The following is a 19,751-nucleotide window of genomic DNA, read 5'->3' on the forward strand; positions in this document are numbered from 1 at the left end:
CTCAGCCTCTGATCAGATTTAATAAAGATGAATTTGCCGTTTCATTTTTACAACTTTTTGAAGCAGCTTTTGAAAAACAGCTGAGCGTCTCACTCAAAATATTTTTTCAATCCTTTGCAGTTTTGCTGCGTTTCTCCTCACAACAGACGAACCAAAGCTAAATTACAGCAGGGTGAAGCAGCGGGGGCTGTAATATTGATGTTCGTCGGTGTGGTTGCACATGGACTTCAAATTTCAGCTTTATTTTAAATTTGAGCGATGCCTCAAATTTAAGGTTGCCTGGTTTCTGCATTTAAATACAGAGGTTTGATTATTGGGTTGCAGAAAAATCCGATAGTCTGCAGAAGCTACTTTTCAGACTTCTGCTGTTCTTCCGAGGATTATTTTAGCTGTTGGGCTGGAAATGAATTCGCGATATTGCGGTTCGGTTCTTTCCATCACCCGGTGTGAGATTACGATTCACGCATCGGGTCCTTCGCGTTACTCACCGACAGGAACAACAGTTTCTACCATGACACAACGCGGCCTGTGATGAATGCTAATGTGTCATTGTTCCTCTTTGCATTCCTCCCCCGGTGGTTTCTCTGTTACAGAACCGGCGGCTGAGCGGCTGCCAGCCCGGCTCCGTGGAAGGAGCCCGCTGGCACTGCAGCGCCGCCGGGAACCGCCAAGCCTCTCCTCCGCCCCGTCAAAGAGGCTCTGTGTGCAGTCCGCTCGCTGCCTCCCAAACCGCAGTCATCGTCAAGGCGATCCTGCAGTTTAGGAGCCGTGTAGCCTCCCTCCTCTGCCTCGCCCAACCCCCCATCTTCATCACCGTGTTGGGCTCAGATTTATCTGCGCTGCAGCCCGAAGCAAACACATGCAAGGCAGGCTTATTTATGTAGCACCTTTCAGCCAGAGACGATTCAAAGTCCAGCACAAGGAAGGCAAAAAGAAAAACAGGTTAAAATTAGACGGATTACATCTAAACAGATTTTATATAATTAAATAAAAAATACATAATCAGTGGTGATCAATTGCAGCTTTCAGTCTGCAGCCCACACAGCTCAGATTTTTACATTTTAAATTTCATTTAAAATTATTTTTTAATTGGATTTAAATAGAATTTGCACAGTCATCTTTAAGATAAAAGTTTATTTTTTTTATTTAATTTTTTAGGATTTTCTTTGGAGGGAGGGTTCATTATTATTTTCCTGCATTTTTTTCAATTTTATTTTTGTTTTTGTCTTTTAATTTTACTTTTAAAAAATGCTAATTACTATTTTAATGTAAATATAACATTTTCATCATTTTTATTTTATACTTTTGCATAATTTTTTTATTTTTCAGTGAGTTTTCATCGGTAAAATCTTTTTTTATTTTAAATTTAAGACATTTTTGTTTAATTTTACACGTTAACGGACAGAAAAAAAGAACAACAGCAGAGTAACGATATGTATATCTCCCATATTTACAGTATTAAAAAAAAAACTTAATTGAACAAATTTACTATCGGTGTGAAAACAAGGTTTTTCTCTCAAAGCACTTGCTAATGTTTAACCAAGTTTTAATAAATTACATAAAAGCTGATTTTGGTGCAGCAAAGTTAACTTTTCAGTAAAAGTCACCATCTGCGTTGGGGTCGCACAAAATCAATCCACGGGCCACAAATGGCCCCCGGGCCGCACTTTGGACACCTCTGGTTTCAAACAATGCTCAGTGGTTTATGCCAGCAGGTTTCTGTGGATGAAAACTTTCCTGAAACCGATCCTGTGTTTACGGTTTTTAAAACAATATGGCTGACATGTTTGTTTTGAAAAGACCAGGCCGCAAGTAAAATAACTCAATTCAGTCAAACAGCTGAAACATGCTAGCTTAAGCTAACACAGTTTTTTAGTATTTTATGATTGAACTGCTGATTTGTGCCTGAATAAAAACGCAGCTTCATCTGTCTTCGTTCCCCTGAGACAAAACCACATCAGTGGAACTCAGTGCCAAATGTTCATGTGTATATTTAGCCCCACTTTTGTTGTCTTTTGCTCTACGCTGTAATTTCCACGTGCACACAGAGGACCGTGCACGCGTCTCGGTCGTTGCCGCCCGGAGCTTTGATGTGCATTAGCGAGGAGAGAAGCCGGTATTTATAACCGCTCGTATCGTTCCTGCATCCAGGGTCGGCCGGCCGGTGAAGATCTGCTTCCGTTCTTAGATGGGCTCCATTGATCAGGCCTCCATTATACGGGCAGATGTGACTGTGTTGAGTCAATCCCGGCTCGATAAACAGCCGGAGCTTCAGATGCTGCTGCTCAGGTCGGTCCGTCAGGGCTCACTGTCGGCCATGTTCAATAATCTTCCAGTAAACACTTTGCAAACAGCTCCTGTTACTCGATGMCTGGAGGGTCTCTGCTCATTTCTTCTGACGGCTCTGAAAGCCGATGAACATTTGACCATTATGCGTTGTAGTGTGTTGTGTTTTTATGGGGGTTTGCATTTAATATTTGGAATATTTTGTTTGGTTTTAGTCATAAGAAGCTCGGATGCAGAACATTTAGGATGTCGTTATGGAGAAACCATAAGTCCAAATGAATTTTTGTTTTCTTCATCTTGCTTGATATTTGCTTCTCTTTGGCCTCGGCAGCAAACCAAACCCAATGCTTTTAATCAGGGTTTCTACATGTTTCAACTCAAATGTAAGACTTTTTAAAGATTATAGGGAATGAAATTTAAGATCTGCATTGTGATAAATATATAAAAGAAAAGAAAAATTTATTTATTACTGCTCTCTGGTTCCATGATCTACCCTTTACCTTTTCTGAGCTGTATTTCCCTACTTAATAACATCCATCCATCCATCCATCCATTTTCTTTCACCCTTGTCCCTCAGTGGGGTCGGGAGGGTTGCTGGTGCCCATCTCCAGCTAACGTTCCGGGCGAGAGGCGGGGTCACCTGGACAGGTCGCCAGTCTGTCGCAGGGCAACACAGAGACACACAGGACACACAACCATGCACACACACACTCACACCTAGGGGCAATTTGGAGAGGCCAATTAACCTGACAGTCATGTTTTTGGACTGTGGGAGGAAACYGGAGTACCTGGAGAAAACCCACCATGCACAGGGAGAACATGCAAACTCCATGCAGAAAGACCCCAGGCCGGGAATCGAACCCAGAACCTTCTTGCTGCAAGGCAACAGCTCTACCAACTGTGCCACTGTGCAGTACTTAATAACAACTTTCTTAAAATAAAAATAATCTCTAGGTTAAACTGGTCCTTTACCACCATGTTTTAAATCCACTTAAACTCCAATTTCAGAGTTTTTGTTGCACCAAATGCTGCCCTGGGGTCAGTCCTAGTATCAGCAGCACTTTCTGGGGAGCTTTAGAAACGCCAGGGGAGCAAAACTGACACATTTCTGGGGTTTTTTGTGGCTTTTGGCAGCAGCTCTCTGCTTCTCACACTGCATATGGCTCTCTACAGCCTTGACTCGAGTTGTTTTGAACAGAATTCACGTAGCATCGTACGGGTTCGCTACAGAAGTGAGTCAGTAGTGAAGACAAACCAGTATCAGTCAATGAGTGATACATTTGGTCAATTAACCAAAAACAGGATTTCTGCAGAATTTACCAACTCAATACTTTTAAAGATGATTGTGATTGAAATTTAATACCTGTATCCTGACAAAAATGTGCAAAAGATGATCAATTAGCGATAAATTCACACTTGCCCAAGTTGGACGTAAAAAAGCTAGCGAGCTAGCTAGCAAGCAAGGGTATAAGAACATGAAAGATTAAATAGTCCTGCCACAACAAAATTTAAGACCCGTATTAATGTATTTAAGGCGTAATTACATTTTCTAAATTAATTTAAAACTTTCTAAGACCACTATGAATGAAATTTAAGACTTCTGCCGTGACAGAAATGTACACAAGACATAAATTGGTGATGACTTGGCACTTAACCATGATTGAGGTAAAAATGCTAGTTGGCTAACTAGCTAGCAAGGGTATATTAGCAGCTAGTTAGCAGTAGCTGCAACTGCCTCAAGTCAAAGAAAGTAATTAAGATGTTTACGTGCAACAGAATTTAAGACCTGTAATTAATATATTTAAGGTAAAATTACTGTTTTAAAATGAATTTAAGACATTTTAAGGTCTTGATTTTAGCTAAACCTATTTAAGACTTTTTAAAAAAAGACTTTTTAAGGATGCCCAGATGGACTGCTTCATCTTGGATTTGTGCCTCAGAACATAAATGTTGTAAAAACTTGACATTTCAGTTGTAGGAAAGGAGTTTTTCCCTCTTTCTGCGCAGACGATGCTGAGAAAGTCTCAGTGATGTAAAATCTGTTAGCAGGAAATATGAACTTCTGATTAGATCAACCTGACATGACTAAACAATAATCCTAAAAACAGGAAGTGCTTTCCTTTCATCCTCTTGGCAAAATATTTCCAGGTAAATGGTTTAGTGCTACCGTTCTAGCAGGGTAGATTCAGTGGAAAGGACAGTTGATAAATAATGGCTTCAGGAAACTACCAGCACTCCTCTTTTTTTTTTTTTTTGCTGAAAACATTTGTATTTACTTGTTCTCTGCAATCAAGGACAAAAACAAAAGTACTGGTGTGTCGGCAGAGGGTGATAATGTTGACATTAATCACATTAAGGTTCAAAAGAATAATCTGAGCATGGCTAAAGCAGCGCTAGGCTAAGGACTTTTCTGCAGAGTCATCTGTGTTAACATGTTAACACAGTTAACGGATGAAATTTAACGGAAACAGAGTTGGAACAAAACGGGATAAATTTGGAAAGTTATTTATATGCTTTTGCTGAAGCCGGTTCATAAGAACCCGAATCGATCGGAGTGAATGAAGCGTTTCTTTGGAGCGTGTTTGATCCGAGGATTAACCCAGATTGTTACAGCAGCAGTGTGTGTGGGAGTGAGGTTAAGTAAACCGCGTCGTGTGCTCCTGGTGAGGAAGGAACATGCAACCCGGTTTAACCGGGTGGCTCACTGTTCAGGGCCAACATCCAGGCAGAAATCAGGTTTAATGGAAGATAAAACAACAAATGATTTACCTGCACTCAGCTCTTAATGTCATTAAATGATCAATGCTACTGCTTTAATGCTTTCATCATGGCAGCCTGTGTGACCGGTCAGGAAAACTGGTAACTGTGCCAGTTTCTTCCTGGCCTCCAGCCACTGAACCAGGCAAGTCTTATCCGCTCTAATGACTCCTCAGGATGTGTCGGTCGGATCGACACGCCTTCCTTTCTCAAACACACACTCACTCGGAGGTTCACCTGGATCCCCGCCTGGCGCTCAGCCCTGCAGCGTGGCGCGCTCGGACTCGGGCAGCCGGTCCGCGCGGCGTGGCGCTGCTGGTGCTGCCTGATCTGTGGAGGAAACGTACAGGAAGGCTTATCCCTGCACACAGTCAGTGTGTGTGTGTGTGTGTGTGTGGATTAGACGGGTTACACGGTGGAGACGGCAGCAGAGGCAGGTTGGTCAGTCTCTGTTTTGGTTTGCTCAGGGAAACGGATGATGGAGGAAGTTTACTACAGCAGCAGCGTTTGAAACAATAAACCGGTCTGGGATGACGGCAAACGTTTTTCCACAACCTGGTTTTGCTTTAGAACCATGTTGGATATCAGTTTTAAACCAAGTGTGTTTCAGGTCTGAATAAATGGGGGAAAATAAAATAAAATGGACATTATTCCCAATGTCCAACCAAACATACGTCCTTTCTTCCGTCTGTCCATATTTCGAGGTTGACCTTCGTCCTCATTTCAGGATAAAAGTTTGTATTTATTTTCTGAAAATGCTACAAAAATGCTTGCTATGTTCTTCTCTTGTCTTGGCTAACTTCTTGATAACCATTAGCTGAATGAGTTTTCTTCAATTAAACCAACAAAAAAACTAAAATTATATTATTTTTGCACAAATAAAACTAATAACTGTAACGATAAAGAAGATCCTTCAGTCTATTGGTTTCTGTTAGAAACTTTGGAATAACCTTTGACCTGGGTTTCATTTTGGAAATCATGTCAAATCCCTGGTTTGATTTCAGTTTTTTTGTGAAACGTCTCCAGCTTTACCTGTTTTCTCCTCTTCTGACATAGAAATCTGAATCCACACTTTTGTTTTGGCTCGTCTGGGTTATTGGAATGTGCTTCACAGACGTCTAACCAAAACATCCCTAGAACGGTTTACTCCTGATTAAATCCTCAAAAATGTATCTTGTATTTATACTTCTAATACACTGTGGCCTAGTCAAAGTCTGGATTTAAATCCTAGAATCCAATTGAGTTGAAGCATYGTGACCTTACATGGATATTTCCTGCCTGAAAACCTTCCTTTGGGGATGAATTGAAACATTTTTGCAAAGGAACGCGGGTCAAAATCCGTCCGCAGGGTGTAAAAGATAATGACCAGTTATAAGAAACGCTTGTTGGCGGATGTTCCCACCAAGGGCGRCGCAACCAGTTATTAGGTCTGGGCTCAGTTTTCATCATTTGAAGCCTGCAATTTATATTTACTCTGGTTATCTTTGTCTGATATTAAAATCTGGTGATCTAAAAATGTTTACGTGATTATAGAGACGGTCCTGTCTGGTACGAAACTTTCAAAACTGTTGACAAAGTTAAATTGGTTTTGTTTCTGGGCAACTGTAAAATGAAATTCATCAAGATTTATTTACAATTAGTTTCTTTGAAATGTGATTTCAGTGTATACACAACTGCAGAAAAAACAGATTTATGACTCTAAGCCACTCACACTTTGAGGAGGTAACTCCGAACGACCACTAGTAGATCGTAAATGCAAAATAAATTGGCCAATTTAAAACAAAATTTAAAAATGGCTTTATTATTACAGAGTAACAAAACCCCAAATCAACTTTTTTGCATTAAATTATCTAAACTGGTACTTAGAAGGTGCTGTTTTTGTATTTCTGTACAAATTGTGACATTTTTGTGAAAATTTGTTTAATTGTGTGATATTTGGCCTTAAGCCGTCTCAGTGCTGCCCTCTATGGGTTGAATCTTGGCTACTGCAGTGGAATTTTCCTATTGGTTGCAAACGGTACAGCTTGGTTCATGTCTACCTCACAGTCCCGTTCTGGTGCAAAGACTCTCATTCAGACACATTGATAAAGTTTCTCAGCTTTACACATGTGATTCATTTGCACATGGAGTGAAATGAGAAAAGTCTCCAGATTTCCCACTTTTTGAAAAAAAAAATTTGCTAGAAGTATCTTCAATTTTCTAAATATAGTGACAAAAATGCTAAGTTGGTCACTTTTGACCTGAACACATCCCCACACTTAGTCACGCCCCTCAGTGTATCTTGGCCACGCCCACTTTTGGTGGAATTTTTTTCTAAATTTGGCTTTGGGCAGCGTTTTGCTTTCACAGGGAATTTAGTTACACTTTTAACTACAAATTTGAAGCTTTCACTTGTTTGTGTGTGTGAGAGAGGGAGAGAGAGTTGGAGCAATCCTTGGTGCCCTCTGCTGGCCTGGAGGATCCAAACAGTAGCTTACTTAGCTTAAATGCTAATCATGCTTAGTTTAAAATGTCAAAAAGCTTTTGCTGCACAGAACAAAGCTTAGAAATTCAAGACTAGTTTATTCTCACACCTCGGAAATAGTCTCTATCCTACTGAACACTTTAGTCTTTATTTGACTGTATTTTGCTTTTGTTTGCTCATGTCCAAAAGTAGCTTTCCCTGTAGTTTAGCATAAAGATGGCAGCAGAATCCCTCTCTTTGTTGCAGATGAGAACAATGTCGGATGAGGCGGAACAGAGAACGTGTGATGAGGACTTTGGTTCTGAGGAAGAGGAGGGCGAGGAAGGAGACGTGGAGTCCTACCTGGAGGACAACAGCAGCGAGCTCATGGACCGACTCCGAGAGCTGGAGGTGAGTTAATAAGACTCTTATACACAGAACCAGACGAGGATGTTGGAGTCGGATGATCTGCTGTGGCGCCCCCTAGAGGGGATGAGAAAACAAACGTTTTTACATTGGTATGTTTATAAATATTTTGTTTTTTCCTGACAAATCATCTTCTTGTAGAGGTGGGTGACAGGGACGTAGTTTTACCATAATTTCTAGTATTATTGTGATGATGAAAGTGACAATAAGAACAATTTTTTGCTTCTTTTTAAAGACACTTGACAGATAAAGAAGTGTAATTTATATAATTAAATACTGTATCATAACTGCATTTAATCATATTTTCAAATGTATTGTTACTTTTATTGAACAAACTGGGAATAAAATTGTTAAATTAACAATTCGGACATTTTGGGGGGTTTAGAGTTAGTTGGAGTTTATTGTGATGACAGTAAATCAAGATATCATGATAAATGATAATTGATGCTATAACTGCCCACCGCCATCGTCTCGTCCAGTAGTTTTGGTGTTTCTCTTTAAACATCTGACTTTCCCCCGTTGCTCGTCTATTTGCAGGCGGAGAACTCTGCTCTGATGTTGGCGAATGAGAGCCAGAGGGAAGCTTATGAGCGTTGCTTAGATGAGGTGAGTCCATGTCGGGAATGAATCGTTCGGAAAGCGCGGCGCCCAAACGTGTAACTCTGTGATGGCTTTCTGCTCCGTTGACAGGTGGCCAATCATGTGGTCCAAGCTCTGCTTAATCAGAAGGTAATGCCAAACTTCAGTTTGTCTTGAATCTCTGCCCTTTGACCCCTGGATTAAACAAAAAGTCGCTGTGATCCGACTCTGAGCAGGATCTGCGGGAGGAGTGCATCAAGCTGAAGATGTTGGTGTTTGACCTGGAGAGACAGAACCGCGCGCTCTGTGAGCTCTTCCAGCAGAAGCTGCCCAACCATCCCACCACTCACTACCAGGTAGCTCAGACCACAGATCCACGCAACAACTTTCACGGAAAATGCAAAAGAAAAACTTGACGTGTTAATTGCAGGTATTTGAATTTGAACTGAAATGATTTCCTCTGTATTTCTGTACTAGATTTGATATCCTCAGGTGTGGAAGATGCTCACCTGTCATTCCTGAATATCTATTGGTGCATAAAGTTTTTACATTTTTACTTATTTCTACCTCAAAAAATATTTAACCTGAATGAAGTCAAGTCGGGAGATTTCATCCGCAGGGCAGCTGAAAGTCCTTTACATCACAAAAACATAACACAGTCATCAATTCTGAAACGAGCAATAAACATTACATCTCGTCAAATACTCAAATTCATTATCAAATATACAACCAAAATAAAAAAACAGGTGCCTTTTTAGTCTTGATTTAAAGAAAGTCAGTGTTTCTGCAATTTTGCAGAAACACTGACTTTTTCCAGATTTATGGTGCGTAGAAGCTGAATGCTACTTCTCCATGTTTGGTTCTGGTTCTGGAAAGTAAATCAGACCAGAACCAGACGACCTGAGAGGTCTGGAAGGTTGATACAACAGCAGCAAATGTATTTTAGTACTAAGCCGTTCAGTACAGAAGCATTTTAAGGTCTATTCTCTGATCTGCAGGGATCCAGAGAATGACCTCTAGCTGTCTGATTGACCTTTTAGGCACTGATGCAGTAATCAGCGCAACTAAAGATAAACACATGAGTTTCTCTAGATCTTGCTGGGACATTAATTCTTTGAATCTGGAGATGTTCTTCAGGTGACAGAAGGCCGACTTTGTAACTGTCTTTATGTGGCTCTGAGGGCTCAGGTCAGAGTCCATCACTGCTCCCAGATTTCAGGCCTGATCTTTAGTTTGTATTTGTAATAACTGAAGCTGTGCTGACTGTAGACCGTTCCTCTTTAGGTCCAAAGTTAGTAACATAAGTTTTGTTTCTGTTCAGCTGGAGGAAGTTAAGGCACATCCTCACTTTGATTGGTTCTAAGCCTCCGTTTGRTGCTTGGACGGATTTGGAGTGACATCGTAATGTAGAGCAGTGTATTACCATCATCTGTGCAGTTGTGGCAACTAATAGTGTTTCTTGAGTGAGAAGTGTGTTAATTATTGTAAAATCACGCACCATAAATCAAACGTAATCACAGACGAGTTGTCTGAATTCCCTGACACAGTGATGAATCTGGGGCGAGTCACCCGTGTCTCATTTTGTTCCTACAGTTACCAAACTGAACCGTCTCATTGTTTTGTGTGTATCTAATGGCCTGTGGGGCATGTGCTGTCTTCCTAATTGCCCCGTGATTCTCCTGTTGCAGGTCCAGGCGGGACCCCTCCCAGACTACAATGCACAGCTGCACAATGACTCGGCCAAACAGGTGGAGCCGGCCCAGACTGAAGCACAAGCCAAGGTGATTATTAAAGAGTCAAGCATGTAGAGTTTTAACAGACGGTGAGGAGAAAGCGGTGGGTCCACAAACCCCACCTGTGGGTGTGTTGAATTCTGACCTTTGCTCTGTTTTCAGCTGAGGCTGCTAATCTCGTTCTCAGTCATTTCCTGTACGCATGCAGTCAAAGGTCTTCATGAACTGAATTGTTCAATTTGTTTAGGTGTCCACACTGAATACACTTTTGATCTTAATCTCCTTCTTTCAAAAGGGAAATGGCTTCCGCACACAACATGCCTCCCCGGGCCCCCGCGGCCCCGCCGCCTCCATGGAGGCCCTGTCTCCATTCTTCAAGAAGAAGGCGCACATCCTGGAAGTCCTGCGCAAAATGGAGGAGACGGACCCCCTGAAGTTCCACCCGTCCACCACGAGCTTGTCTTTCTGCGACTACAGCCAGGTGCTGATGTCAACAGAGGCTGTTCTTGCCACCGCAGACTCCCACCCGGTCCAGTGCAAGTCCCACCACACACACTGTCACTGCTCCTGCAGCGACGCTGACGCACACCAGCACGTCAACGGCGACGGCGCGGTGAAGTGTGAGGGAGCGAGCACCTGCTGTTTACACTGCAAAAGGAGTCCGGACAGCGCTCCGAAGCCATGCAACCATGTCTGTAGTCCATCAAAAGCCAGCTCCTCCGCCCAGAGTCATGCTCCTGCAGCCACAACGAGCGAATGTCACAGTAAGGCCCGAGCAGGAGAGTCCAAGCAATGTACCGTCAACAAGGTCCACCAGCAGCCAGTAGGCACCTCGGCCCACTCAGCCACAGAGACAGCTCAGGCTGTGGAGGTGGCCAGAGTGGAACAGGACAGCTCTGAAAGTGGAGTTTCTGAGGAGCTGACTGGTTTCTGTGGCACCTCCAATCTGCCCAGTTCTGTAGAGGAGAGCGTACAGATCCCTCACTGTGATGCGGATACAAGCAGCGGCATTCACAACGGCTTGGGGCATTCGTCCAGCACCGCGCTGAATGACCCCTCCACTATCCCCGAGAGAGACCTCACAGACCAGGAAGCTTCCTCGGTCCGAGCCGGTGCATCCGTCAGTCCGAGCCCTTCTTGCCTCAATGATGTCAAAGCTGCGGCCATCAACTCCCCGTCCAAGCTGCTCAAGTTCCTGAAGATCCCGTCAATAGGGGACAAGGCCCAGCCACCAACCACGGCAGTTCGCCTGAGCCCGCAGCTCACACGCAACTCCAGAATCCCATGTCGCACCAACAACTACGAGGTGTACCACTCTCCGGTTCCTTCCCGCAGAGCCACCACCACGGAGAGGTGCAAGCAGCCCCCTCCCCCACCGTCCAGGTCCGAGTCCTACCCTGCTACRCACTCGGCACCGACCTCCCCTCCACAGCCTGAAGGTGTCTGCTCTCTGCCTCCTAAGGAAATAAGCTACAGCAGTCTCTCTGCACCAAAAACCAGTGACAGCTCAAAGTTGGGAAATCCATCTGCTGCATCCATGGGTTCACCCAGAGCTTCCCAAAAGGTCCCCCATTATGAAAATGTCTTGGAAATGTCCACCACCAGAGAAAAAGAGCCAACCCAGGGTCTTGAGAAAAGAAGCACTATTCCATCTCAAGCAAAGGCAAACGGTGGTGAGAGGAAGCTTGTTAAGTCTTTACCAGAAAGTGTCCTGAATCCTTCTCCTCAGCGAAAGCAGTCATCTTCGTCTACGTCGGAGTCGACGTCTGATGACGAGGAGGATTCAGACAGTCCAGTGTGGGTCAACCATCACAGTTTACCCARCACAGCCGCCCTCAACAAAGCTCAGAGCCAAGCAAGCTACCCAAGAACAAGAGACAAGCATGAGATGAACGTAAGGGAAGTCTCTCAGCCTCCGCCGCCTCCGRCCCGAAGAAGCGACTCCTCATCCATCCCCAAGAGGCCGAGCTCTGGGGCGGGTAGATCCCAGGCTGACTCCAGTCACCACGCTTTCAAAGACAGACTGGCGGCGYTGGGCAAGCTAAGGAGTTCTGAGGATTTACAAATCAGGCCTGTTGACGCAGTGACTGAGGGCGCGCCTGGAGAGGAGAGGAGCAAGATGGCAGAGAGATCCTCAGAGGTCCATAAAGAGGAGCAGAGGCATTCAAAGTACCAAGACTCTTTAGATAGTAAACCTAAAAGTAGCAGTGTTGGTCTGAAGTATCCGGGTCCATCTCAGATGTACGAACAGACCGGGAAATCTCARTCAGGTAAACAAGAACTGTGTGTGCCCAAACCTGAGGGCTCCAAGAGCAAAATTGGGTTACCGTCCCCCAACACAGATGCTCCCCAGGTTCTACGCAACAACATCAAGTGTCCCGGTTCCCTGAATCTGGCTTACAATGTCAAAAGTGGCCCCCAGAGTAGCAACAGTCCTAACAAAATTCCCCCGAAGTCGCCTTCCAAACCTTGCCAAGGCGTATCTGTCCACCGGASCGGGAAGCCTTCGGAAACGCCGCGTTACTCATCGAAGTCAGAGGAGAGGACAAAAATCAGCGGGAAAGGAAAGAAGAATCCAATGTATGGCGACAGCCTCCCCCCTCCTCCTCCCAGACCCCCGACTGAGGCGGAGAAGCCGTTACAGCAGCCGGCTCCCACTCCACAATCTGCTATTGAGCAAAAAGTGATGAAGGGGATCGAGGAGAACGTCCTAAAGCTTCAGGAGCAGGACCGCGGGGGCCAGAGCAGTGAAGTCAAGCAGAAAGCCTCAAACGGCATCGCCAGCTGGTTCGGCCTGAAGAAGAGCAAGCTGCCCGCGCTGAGCCGCAAAACGGACGCCACCAAGGCAAAAGACGAGAAGAAGGAGTGGAAGATAAACATCCCCTCAGTGGGCAGGGACTCCAAAATGGCCAGTAGATGCAAAGAAGGCGTGGAAGGATTGAACATCTCGACTCTGATGGAGAAGGCTGAGGGCCTGAGGAGGGCCCTGGAGGAGGAGAGGGCCTACGTGGAGAGGTCCGGCAGGGGCCACTCCTGTGAGGTGGTGATGGACCAAGCTCAGGGACAGCTGGCTGTGATGTACAGAGGGGGGCGCTCTGACAACTTCATGCAACAGCTGCTCAACAGGTGAGGCTTCGGAACATGACCTCAGAAACGAGGCCCAGCAGTCTGGGGGAWGCACTTTGTCGTCGTCTCACTGAGAATTAAACGACTTTCCAAAGTCCACCACCTCCAGCCTTTATGTTGTGGTCACCTCTAGACTCGCACAGCTTTAACCAGATATTTACATTCACTGAATAAAAAGACATATACTCATTTTTTTTCTCACTGTCTGAAGTTATATACTCTTGTTKTAGGTCCGTAAGAATTACCCAAATTATTTCTATTTCCTAAATGCCAGAAAACTTTGCAAGGACATTTTGTAGAGAGCGTTAACYTAAGTCACACAGTCTGAAAGACCGTTATCCTTGATRCCAAACAAATGTATGTAAAACTTTTGAATTCAAGTAAAGTTACAAAAAAATCTCTAAAAATTGGTCTCAACTAGTTTTCTGGCATTTTGCAAATAGAAATAATTTGAGTAATTCTAACGAACCTAAAACAAGACGGGTTTGGTCAGATTTAACTTCACAAAGAGAACAAAGATGTTSTTTTTATTTGGTGCATGTAAAAGTCTGGTTCCGGTTGCATCTCTGTACGGCTCCTAGCCCAGGTTTCATGCAGCTCCATCAGGTTCCTGCCGTTTYAAAGAGCAGACATTTCACAGCGGTTCACGTGAATCATATTTTAATCCACCATCACATTTGCATTAGGCAGTTATTTACATAGAAGGCTGCAGTTATTCACACTGGAGACGATGCCGGTCTGTGGTCCATCATAATGACCCAACATGAGTTTAAAACTGGGTCCAGTCTTTAAAATAACGAGTATCTACGTCTTCAATTTGACGGCTGATTAAAAGCAAATAACCAAAATCTATTAACAATAAAGTTCTCCAACGCTATTCGGGATCCTAATGTATGGAAACTGTAATAATTACTGAGGTCTTCCTCCTTCTGCGAATCCCTGAGGTAGACCATAAAGTGTTTTGCTGCCTTTTATCTTAACTGCAGGTTTCAGAGAAATATACGTGTGGCCTCTAAAAAGGTCTGTTAACTTCATTYTGTGGTTGATGAATGTAGAGTGGATGGGAAGGAAGTGATCAGTCTGCCGCAGCGCCGCCTCTCGTTCGACTGCAAGACCTCCAAGCCGGTGTTCACTCAGCAGACCGGCGTCATCAGTCACACCACCAGTCATGACGACATGGAGAAGGTTCTTTTATTCTTCATTTTTAGCTTAGACTGACGCTTGGTAAAAATAAGCATCCAGAACTTTGATCACATTATCAAAAAGAAAACCTGTTTCAGCTTTAAAGTCCATATTTGGCCTTAGATTCGTGCGGTTTGTCTCTCAGGCGTTCACTGCCTTCTCGGTTCTTGTTTTTCTCATGCAGGGATCAGACAGAATCAGCAAAATCACATCAGACGAAAACCTCGCAGATCCAGTTCACTCTCAGCACTTTGCAGGTAAGAGACATCTGCAGGAGTTTCAAGGTGTTTTTTCAAATGTTTCTGACGTCTGTTATGATTTCACTTCGTCTTCTAGCTCATTAGCATCAAATTATTCTCGGCAGCAGGATTTCAAAATGGTTGTGGAAGCAATGTGTCTATTTCAAAGAAAGAATCACACAAACCGAACTGGACACGTCAGACCCTGAATGCGAAGCTTTTTTTTCCCCATTAAAGCTTTTTTCTTTCAATTTTAAGATGTTAATTCTGGAAAAAAAATCGCATCTGCTTTCTGCTAGTAATTTGCTAATAATCTGGTAATATAACAAACATTATTAAAGCTCGTCGTACAACTCTCAAAGGATTTCAAAAAGTGGCTTTTATTTCAATCATTCCTTCTGTGTGTTGCACGACAGCATTAGGGCAATAAAGTCACAATACCAGCAGAATGAAGAGACCATCTCAGCCAAAAAACGTCTTAAAATACAGGGAAAAAGTTGTTTTAATGAGAGAAAAGCTTCTATTGAGGTCTGACTTCACTGTCTGGTTTAAAACCGGCTGACCAAATGGGCTGGAGCTCAGGTTGGGTTGCTAGGCAACAGGCTGGCTTTAGCTGGGGTGAAGGGTCAGTGCCTGCTGATATTCAGGAGGTTTTAGAAACGACTCATTTTCCAGACACCAAAAATAAATAAATTTACTGCTTAATTTTAATATCTTGAGTTTTTTTAGAAGCTGTAGAATCCCAAGTAAAAGTATAAAAATGTAAAAAAAAATTTGAATTTTGCATAATACTTCTAAATTAATGGTTGGTTTGCAGATCCAAGAGGGGAATTTCAACACTTTCTAGTGCTGACGTGTGATCCTGAAGCATTCCTCTCTGCTCCTCAGGTTCCGGTGCTTCCACCTACACCCTGGACAGCGGCATCGGTACGTTCCCTCTTCCCGACTGCAGCAGCGGAGCCGCGGGTCGGGGCCCGTCCAAGGGGCGGGCGGGGGCCGAGCATCACTCCGCCGGGTCCCCGGGTCGATCCGGGCGGCGGGCCCGAACCCTGGACCGGGAGCTGACGTCGCAGGAGGAATGCTTCACGTCGCACAAGCAGCTGATTCCCACCATCCAGTACTGCTCCATGCTGGAGGGGAGGAGCTCCGCCGGAGTCGTACGTGAAGGTGATGTTCAAAGTGTGGTTCGGGGGCTATTTGTGGGCCTCGGAATAATTTTGTGTGGCCCCTGACTGCAGGTCAAGAATGTTTTAAGATGAGATCTCCATGAAAAGTTTATATTATTATTTCATTTATTTTCCCCACTTTCTAAGTAAAATAATCTGCCAGTGAAACTAACACWGTTTTATGAATATTAAGGAAATATTGACTTAAAACAAGCTTATGAAAAGTTATTTGTAAGTTAGTTTTGTCACATTTCAAGTGCASTAAGATATTTGCACTAGAAACTGGACTAAAAATACTTGGTAAGATTTAGTGTTTTTGCAGTGTAATATCGGTTTTATCAAAACTTTTACTTGATTAATCTGTTTTTGTGCAGGTAAAAGAGAAATAATTCACAATAACATTAGTTTTGTGTTTTTGATTGAAGGGGAAAAAAGTGATGTTTTCCCTCCTGAAGACTTTCAACCTGTAGGATTTTGGCTCTTGGTGCAAAACGTTTGGACTCTGACCACATCAGAAGTTTTTAAKGTTTTCATTCGTCTCATTTTCCATCTGCAGATAAAGAGGCACACGGAGCAAACGTGTTCTCTCCTCGCTCCAAGACCTGGACGTTCCCCAATCTGAAGACTCCAGCCGGACCTGCAGAGGTTTACCTGGCCGTGGAGGAAGAGGAGGAAGAGGAAGACGCAGTAACGTTTGGATCCCCGTTCAGAGGGGTGAGCTATGCTTCATGGAACAAAARAARGTTTAAATAAATCTGCAAAACTTACAAGTGTRTCTCAATAAATCAGAGCATCATGGAAAGGCTTTTATTTTAAGTCTGTTTTTCTTATTAAAATCAAAATCTCCACATTGCACTGCAAAAACACAAAATCTTACCATTTCTACTTTTGATCGTTTCTAGTCCAAATATCTTAGCAGACTAGAARTAAGAGAAACTAACTGATAAGTAACTTTTCAGGAGTTTGTTTTAAGTMAATGATTCTTTCATTTTAGCTGCTTTTCCATCACAAATGAGCACAAAACTTTATTGATGTTCCACTAATGTTGGTGATAAAAAATATGTTTCCATTTAATTGTGCTAMTTTTGATACAGCTGATGGTAGCGCAGCTGTTGATGGAAAAGTAGTAGTTAAACTGAGAGACATTTAATTTATAATATGGAAAGATTGAATTATGAGTGGAAAAAATCTGCCACTGAAACTAATAATGTTTTATTTCAATATTTTTCATATCTTTATTTATTTTCCCTACACAAGTCAAAAATACAAGAACAAACAAGTACAGAAATAGATAATATTTAAATTACTGTCAATGGCAACAACACAAAATATAGAGCAAAAAGGTTTATTACACTTTCACTTTATTATACATAAAGTTTAATCAAAATCAAAGCAGCAGAATCTTTCCTGTATAAATCCTAAAACATATCAAGACAAACTTATAATCAAACTTTATTATTGTATTTGTTTAGCAAATTATTTTTATGCATTTATTGTATTTAAAGAGTAAAACACAGTTCTAACACCTCACAACAATTATTCTACAGCCTCTAACGGAAGTATTAATATTAATTTGATTAAGTCTTAAACAGAAAACAGCAGCTTTGTGTCGCGTTTTGCCGCTGTGTGAATAATCTATGTAACGCTAAAACACAGAACCACATTCTTCCCTTCTGAAATATTAATAACTTCAATATTAAAAATTCACAGCTGCAATCCACTTTTGTCTTCTGCACCTGATGCYGTTACACAAGCTGACCATAAAGTGTTTACTTTCAGAACGTGAAAGCCGGCGGCCCGTCCTCCAGTCGAGTGGTGGACCCGGGCAGCCTGCCCGTCCCGGCCCAGTCCGGGTTGAGCCGGAGGGGGAAGACGCGCGCGCCCAGCGTCCCCGAGATGAGCCGGGAGGCGGGGCTTGAGCTGCTCAGGGAGCGGCCAGAGGAGGCGCTCTCCCCGAGTCGCCCCCAGGTCCTGGAAACGCCCGAGTCTCTGAGCGACTCGCTGTACGACAGTCTGTCATCCTGCGGCAGCCAAGGGTGATGGCAGAGGGGGCCGGCGGGGGGCAGAGGCCCCATCTGTTCACTCTGATGATACAACGGCGTATTGGGGCCATCGTAGATGGAGAAGATAAAAGGACAAGTTCATTTCCACCAAAAAAAAAAACTCCGAAATTTTGAGATTAATCTCAGAAATTGTCTAGAATAAACTTAGAACTTCTGAGTTTGAAGAGTCAAAAATTTTCTAGGAAAAATAAAATAAAATTGGTTCTCAGAAATATTCTAGAATAAACTTGGAAACTAAAACATTTTTAAATTTGAAGAGTCAAACATTTGCTAGAAAAAAAAACTTTTTTCAAAAGTTGAAAGTTTGTCAAATTTTAAATGTTGAGTTTAAAAATAAAAATTAAAAAAATGCTAGGATAAAAGAAATTTTCAGATTTATCTCAGAAATTTTCTAGAAAATCTCAAAATAAAAAAAACAAACAAACTTGAAAATGTTCTCAAATGTCCAAATTATTTTCTAGAAATCTTCTGAGATTAATCTAAAAATTTCTCTGTTTTGTCCAACAAAGTTTTTGGCTGAAATGTACTCCTCCTTTTTTTGTTTTCTCTCTACTCTGGCCTTGACACGCCGCCGTACTGATGCTGCTCACCTTAAAGAAGAAAAAAATCGTGCTTTTGCTGTCGTCTGTCAGCTGTTGCAACTGGAAAAGACGGATCGATCTCCTCAGGATTTCCAAAACACGTGAAGCCAAAATAATTTAGGTTGCTCACTTTTTCACAATCAGACTGAACTGTGGACACTTCTCTTGAACTGATGTATACAAGACTTAAAAAAACAAAAAAAAACCCGCATGGCCAAGCTAAAGATCAGCACAAGAGGTTGTCACTCTTGTACGGAAGAGGATAAGGGCCACTGTGAAAAAAAATAATTATTTTTTTCTCAGAATTCTAGAATTCTGACTTTTTTTCCTCCGAATTTTAACTTTAATCTTCAATTCTAGAACTTTATCTTTAGAGAATTCTGTGAAAGTCTAGAATTCAGTTTTTTTTTGTCTTAGGATTCTGACTTTTAAGCTCAACATTCTGACTTTTTTCAGAATCCTTGAATTCTGAGAAAAGTCTGAATTTTAACTTTTCGGCCCTAATCTTCTTCCGTACTCCTGCTAGTCGCTCAGAACCGTTTTGTTTTTTCGTTCTCATTCTGGTAGAAAACTCTGCATTCATCGTGAAATACTGTTCTTCTTCTTGACATCATTTCACCGTAGAGTGTTGAGAAAAGATTAAAAACAAAACTTGGAGCGTCTAGAAAATAAGAAAAATAATAATTAAAAAAACAAAAACAAAGAATGTTCATGTCTGTGTTCTCTGGTTGCTTCTCATGCATCATGTTTTAATGTAAAAAATAATTTTATTGATCACGTTGGTATTTGTTTCCACAGCCAGGGACTTGTCTGTTTCTGAATCATAATGCATTTTAAAGGTAATATATGCCAGCAATAATAACAGACGAGATAAAAAAGGCTACATCATCTGATGAAAATGTATTTTTTATTATTTATTTATTTGAAATCATCTTTACGTGAAATCTGCAGTCAATTTCGCCGAGTAGATTCAGCTCTGATCTTTTGTTTCTCCATCTCCGCCGTTGGTTTCTTAGCAAATAGAAAATCCTTACTGCCGTTTTTCAACTTTCTAAATAAAAGTGTTTTGATTTAAGTTCGCCTCAAGTGTTTTTATTTTCCCCCAAAGTGCCRGATTCAGATTCAAGCTGGAAAGGCATCCAATCAGATAGTTAGCTTTATTTTCAATGT

General features: G+C 42.4%; 1 protein-coding gene across 4 annotated transcripts in view; it reads left to right on the plus strand.

Moving 5' to 3' along the window:
* Nucleotides 1–18,248, plus strand: part of nckap5l (NCK-associated protein 5-like) — a 47,898-nt gene extending 29,650 nt beyond the window's left edge. For 3 of the 4 annotated variants that reach the window (XM_008414653.2, XM_008414654.2, XM_008414655.2), the window contains exons 3-13: nt 7,754–7,897; nt 8,450–8,518; nt 8,603–8,641; nt 8,728–8,847; nt 10,180–10,272; nt 10,520–13,350; nt 14,406–14,535; nt 14,717–14,789; nt 15,660–15,938; nt 16,494–16,651; nt 17,717–18,248. In XM_008414653.2, coding sequence (XP_008412875.1) covers nt 7,754–7,897; nt 8,450–8,518; nt 8,603–8,641; nt 8,728–8,847; nt 10,180–10,272; nt 10,520–13,350; nt 14,406–14,535; nt 14,717–14,789; nt 15,660–15,938; nt 16,494–16,651; nt 17,717–17,977 — 4,197 coding nt within the window. In that variant the 3' untranslated portion in view covers nt 17,978–18,248. Of the gene's footprint in view, nt 1–4,570; nt 7,898–8,449; nt 8,519–8,602; nt 8,642–8,727; nt 8,848–10,179; nt 10,273–10,519; nt 13,351–14,405; nt 14,536–14,716; nt 14,790–15,659; nt 15,939–16,493; nt 16,652–17,716 lie in introns of those variants that run through there. The other variant, XM_008414650.2, reaches the window with a different exon arrangement.
* The last annotated feature ends 1,503 nt before the right edge of the window (nt 18,249–19,751 follow it).

This window comes from Poecilia reticulata, linkage group LG7 (assembly GCF_000633615.1).
Source record: "Poecilia reticulata strain Guanapo linkage group LG7, Guppy_female_1.0+MT, whole genome shotgun sequence".
NCBI classification, from domain to species: domain Eukaryota; kingdom Metazoa; phylum Chordata; class Actinopteri; order Cyprinodontiformes; family Poeciliidae; genus Poecilia; species Poecilia reticulata.